The sequence below is a fragment of the Pinus tabuliformis genome, chromosome 5_1, assembly GCF_031772625.1.
Source record: "Pinus tabuliformis cultivar Carrire ecotype Pingquan chromosome 5_1, CPIR1, whole genome shotgun sequence".
Classification (NCBI taxonomy): domain Eukaryota; kingdom Viridiplantae; phylum Streptophyta; class Pinopsida; order Pinales; family Pinaceae; genus Pinus; species Pinus tabuliformis.
Genome location: NC_142305.1, coordinates 264087170 through 264092873, shown reverse-complemented (window position 1 = coordinate 264092873; position 5704 = coordinate 264087170). Strand labels below are relative to the sequence as shown.

General features: G+C 44.1%; 1 protein-coding gene across 1 annotated transcript; it reads right to left on the bottom strand.

Annotated features, from left to right (window-relative positions):
* Window positions 1-3588: 3588 nt before the first annotated feature.
* LOC149164400 (uncharacterized) lies at window positions 3589-4101 on the bottom strand. The gene has a single exon (XM_089429458.1). It carries the CDS (start codon window positions 4099-4101, stop codon window positions 3589-3591), a length of 513 nt encoding a protein of 170 aa, XP_089285584.1.
* Window positions 4102-5704: the final 1603 nt, after the last annotated feature.

Sequence of the window (5704 nt, the reverse complement as noted above, 5' to 3'; positions counted from 1 at the left end):
GTGGAAATGGAAACCTGTACCTGATGGTAATCTTATTGATGGCTCTGAATCTGTGCACATTCACTATTGTCCACCTTTCTTGGGAGCTAAAACTATCAGAACTGCACAGAGGCTTAAACTCTCCCTTATCAAACCCTTGTCCAGCAATTGCTTTACCTATTTTCTAATCTCCTCATTGTCCTTAGGACTCATTCGGTATGTTTCCTTGTTTGGTAAACTAGCTCTAGGTCTAAAGTCTATTTGATGACTGATACTTCTCTTAGGAGGTAATTTATCTCGTAAATCATTCACTACAATGTCACTGAACTCCTGCAACATGTCCTGAATTTCTTCAGGAAAATCTCCAACTTCAGTGTGTAACAACACTGCTTTCGGCCTCCTTACAACAACATATTTTATCTCGTTGTTTTCAATATGTTTCAAAAATTCCTTTCTTCCCACAAACGATGCTTTGGTTCCACTATTTTATATTGTTTCTTCCTCCTTTTTTTTGTGTAAATAAGCTTTGATATTAACAAGAGTAACATATAGTACAAAAATTCTGCCGAAGCAGTTGACTGGCCGCTTTGAGGCAGACCTTACCAGCTAAAAACAGTTTGAAACCTAGGACTGGGAGAGTAGCAAACATGAGAGACAGAGTGCTGCCGAAAAGTGCACCACGCAGGGCGACTTAGGCCAAAAAAACTTGCTAGCACATAACTGAGAAAATGAAAACAAAACATACATGACAAAGTCCGACAGAGGGACAGGGAAGACAGATCAGAATTTTTTTGGGGAGTCTGGCACTGTGTGCATTTCTTTGCAGTTGAGTGAATTTTCCTGGTTGACCTTCGACGGACCACCCCGTTGCAGCTCTGGAGGCTAGCTATCTTGCTCAATGCTTTTCCTGAGCAGCTTGATCAGGACATTGAGCTTTCTGCTTATAGTATCAACCTCCTCATGCAGAGCGGTGAGTTTAAATTCACTGCTTTGAACCACAGCCATGTGCTCCTTAGTCATTGTGGCAGCAAACTGCTGGAGAGTTCACAGTTGCTCAGCCTGTTCAGCTTGGACATCCATGGCCTTAGCCAGGATGGTCTTCATGCGCCATGCTTCTGCTTTAGTGCGAACGAACTGAGTCGCCCGAGTGCTGGTCGTCCCCAGATCTTGCAGCCAGTCTACTTCCTAGCTTAACTGATGGTCGGATAACTTGCTCTCTTCCTCCTGTGCCGAGGCCTCCAGGTCAATGATTTTCCGTTTGTTCCGTTGGGAAGTTCTCCGCTCGAACATATCTCTAGCCCGTTGCAGTTCGCTGTTTGCAGATTGATTTCGACAACCTTGCCCCGCCATGGGAGGCCTCTCCTGATTGTTGCTTGCCTGAATGATAATGCAAATCAATGATCTCTGATTGTTGAGCACCGAAGCAGTGATGCTCCAATGGAGAGCAAGGAAGGATATATAGATAATAGCGGGAAGATTTCGGGCGGTGGAGCGGATCGCGACACATGCAATTTGCATGTCCGATCAACATAAATGCTACAATTCGGAGTTGTCGAGGGAAATTGCAATGATTGAGAATGTTTTCGATCACCTCCTCCTGCACGGTTCTGAATGTGCCAAGTTTCCCTCTGTCCTGCGGTTCTGCGACGGCTTAAGTCACTCCGAATCATGATACTGTACAATTTTTTGTGGCCTGCGGTGCGCATTATTTCCCTCAACCAGCTTGTCCTTTGATGCTTGTTGTGAATTGATGGCTCTCATCCCGTCGGCCTATCCATACTCTTGTGGTAGTGAATTAGGCGGCCTCCCATTCTACCTTGTCAGCTACTACCAAATCTATTCATGCGAGGCGAGAGCACCGTTCCTTTAATTGATTACTCTCGACCTGATGCCAACAGCTGTCCACCATTCCATTTGGGTTCTCGATCCCATGGTTTGCCAAGTCGTCAGCAACTGAATTAGCCTGCCTCCTTATCACCTAGAAGATGAGGCCTTTCATTTTCCCCAGCAATTTCCCTATGCTCTCTGTGACCATAGCCAGGCACCAGTGCTTGGTTGCCTTGCTGGCCGGCGTTTCGCCATAGATTTTTCTTGCCACCAGAATGGCAATCTCAGAGTCACCCTCAATTACTGTGTTTTCTGCCTGGTTTCTTTGAAGAATTGTTAAACCTTTTTCCATTGCTGCGAATTCCATTTCATTATTAGTGCCCTCGCCCAAAGCTTGACTGTAAATATGGATTATTTCACCTCTCTGGTTTCGAATGAGGCCTCCTATGCCAGCTGGTCCAGGGTTACCTCTCGAGGCCCCATCAAAGTTCAGTTTCAGGAAACCTTAAGGAGGCTGAGTCCATTCCTTTGGTGTGTTGTTGATGTTCTGCTGTTTAGCTTGGGGCTTTTGGCTTTGATCATAGCGAATGTTGAAAGCATTCAGGATTCTCTGGTCTTCCGCAGAGATTTGGTTGGATGGGTCTACTTTACTTTTTACCAGAATCAATTGGCGAATGTTCTCCATTAAGGTAATTCTCAGGTGCTCTATATTCCTGTGCTTGTTTTGGAAAATTCTTCTGTTCCTTTCTTTCCATATTGTCCATGTGATAAAACCTGGTATATGCTATTGATTTGAGGGTTTTAAGAGTAATTGCTTGGCCAATTGGTGATGGTGTTTTGGATGGAGTCCATATCTCTTCTGTTTTACTGCATGATAGTTTCTATCCCTTGCAAAATGTGGTTAGCCCATTCACATGTATTGAATAAGTGATTCATAGTTTCTTCTGCTTGATTACACATAGGGCAAAAGGAGGGGCCTTCGAAGCCTTTTTTTTGCAGGTTCTCCCAGGTGAGCGTATTACGCCTCATAAGGAGCCATAGAAAGGTTTGAATTTTTGGCCAGAATAAGGGATCCCAAACCTTGGTGAACCATGGGACTGTCTCCCCCTGCTCTGTGAGTTGCAACTGCTCTCTGGCTTCTTTAAGAGTGAAGTTGCCATTGCCCTTCATACCCCACCTCAGCTTGTCCACCTCCAAGGTTATCCTAATTTTTCATTTGTGTAGGACTTGAAGTAGGTCTTGAATGTTATTATTTTCCTCATTAGGGTTTTCGGTATTTGGAAGGGTCCATTCTCTCTAATCCTGGTCAATGCCATTGGAGATCCAGTAATGATGAACGGTGTATTTTCCCCTGTTATGACAGTTTATTTTGTAATCTTCAAGCTCTGGGTTTTCAAGCTTTGGATGTTGTTGCCAGGCATCTTCCCAGAAGAAGGTTGATTCCCCATTTCGGATCTCCCAGAAGCTGCGGTCCTGAATAAGGTTTCAGTTTCTTTTAGCTAGATTCTAGATTGGAGAACCTTCTGGCAATTCCTGAAGTCTTATGAGGTCCTCGTCTCTGCAGTTAGGAGTGTATTTCTCCTTTCAGTGTCTGGCCCAGGGGAGGTTGGTCTCTTTCAGCCAGTGCCACCACAGTTTGGCTCCCCCAGTTTTGTTGCTAATATCGGGGTCTATTAGGTTTAAACCTCCAGCAAGTTTCGATTTACAGATCTTATCCCAGGCCACGAGAGCCCATTTCCTCTTCTCTGCGCTGCCACTCCATAAAAAGGATCTTTGGATGGATCAGATTTTCTGCAGGATGGCCTTGGGCGCCGGGAGGATAGAAAGCATGTACTGAGGGATGGCCTGCAGGATGGCTTTAGTTAAAACAAGGCGTCCCGCAAAGTTAAGAGCCCTGTGGGTCCAATGTTTGCATCTTTTTTCCATGTTTGCTATGAGCCTTTCCCAATGAACCTTTTTCCAAGGCTTAGTGGTGAGAGGGGCTCCTAGATATTTCGAGGGTAGAGAACCTTTTCGAAATCCTAGGATGCTGGTGAGATGGTTCTGAATAGAAACATGAGTGTTAAAGAAAAAAATAGTCGATTTGGAATGGTTTATGTCCATACCTGATGCCATGCTGAAAAGAGATAAGATAGATTTGAAAACCTTGGCCTCTTTGATAGTTGGAGAGCCATGCAGCATAGTATCATCGGCAAACTGCTGGTGAGTAGTTGTAGGGGTGGAGGGGAGAGGGCGCAATCCATTGATTTTCCCTTCTGCTTTGGCTCTGTGAATATATCTGCTAAGCCCTTCCATGAGGATCACAAAAAGGAAGGGGGACAGGGGGTCTCCTTGCCTTATGCCTCGAGAAGGAGAGAAGGTGGCCGAGGGTGATCCATTAACCAAAATAGAGAAATTTGTTGACTTGATAAGAGCGAGAATCCATTTGGTTCACCGATTATCAAAACCAAAAGCCCTTAATGTGGCCTCCAGGTAATTCCAATTCACTTTGTCAAAAGCTTTTGAAAGGTCAAGCTCAATCATCATACCAGGGATTTTTCTGGACTGCAAAGTATGTATCATCTTCTACGCTAAGAGGATGTTGTCCAGAATTTGTCTGCCTTCCACGAAGCCTGACTGCTCCTCCGAGATGATGTCCGGGAGGATAGGTTTAAGTATGTTAGCGATGACCTTAGAGATGATTTTATAAATCACGTTGCACAGAGCTATGGGGCGGAACTTTTCTGGAGTTCGGGCTTCCTCTTCTTTGGGTATTAGGGCTAGGAAAGTAGAATTTACTCCTTTAAGAATTGAGGCAGATCGTCTTGAATCTTCAACTACTTCCCAGACCTCTATTTTGATTGTTTGCCAACAAGCTTTGTAAAAGTTTATAGTAAAACCATCTGGGCCCGGAGCTTTATCATTTGGCATGTTTTTAACAGCCTCCTCCACCTCCTCCATTAAGATCTTTCTTAACAAAGAGACATTTTGTGCTGGAGTAATCATTTGGGGTATGGCCTGAATTATTTCCTCTCTAGCTTCCGATTGATCTTCTTGAGATTCCTGGGCAATTTGCTTAAAGTGACTAGTAAGCAAAGTTGAGATCTCATTGTGGTTTTGAATAACTTCTCCAGATGCATTGGTAAGCTTAAGGATTTTGTTAGCCCCCCTGTAATCCATCGTCGATCTATGGAAGAACTTTGTATTTTGCTCTCCCTCCTTCAACCATTGGATGCGAGATTTTTGCTTCCAAAGGGTTTCTTCCTCCGCTGCCATTTCTGCATTAGTATCTTTTCCTGTTCATTTGAGTCCTCCCTGTTAATCCCTGAAGCCCAGTCCTTATGAATTTGACTTAGTCGGTCTTCTATATTGTGCTTTTCTCGGAAAATATTACCAAACTCGGTTGCATTCCATTCCTTGATTTTGTGTTTGATGTGCTTTAGTTTGGACTGGAGTTTAAACATTTTGGTCCCCCTTATATTCCTGGGCTCTTCCCACCAATTTTTCACCAGTTCAGGAAAATTTGGGTGTGTTAGCCAGAATTTATCAAATCTGAAAGGTCTGTTTTTGGGGGTCTCAAGAAAGGCAGCTTCCAGGGCGATGGGCCAGTGGTCTGATCCGCACTGGGAAGGATATTAGAGTCAACTGTTGTTCCTTCCAGTAAGATGTTTTCTGAGATCAAAAAATGGTCAAGGTGAGAGGCTATCCCGTTTTCTCCTCCTCTTCGGTTGTTCCAAGTGTAGAGCCCATTTTTTGGGGGGATGTTGACCAGTTGGGCGGATTCCATGAAGTCAACGAAGAGTTCTGAGTCTCTATTTAGTCGCCTAAGTCCTCCTTTTTTTTCTAGGAGGGTGGTAATCATGTTGAAATCCCCTCCCATTATGATATTTGAATGTTGGTATCTTAGTTTTAACTTCAT

Excerpts from the sequence above, each read along its gene's own strand:
- LOC149164400 (XM_089429458.1), bottom strand. The coding sequence starts at position 4,101 with ATGGAAGGGCTTAGCAGATATATTCACAGAGCCAAAGCAGAAGGGAAA.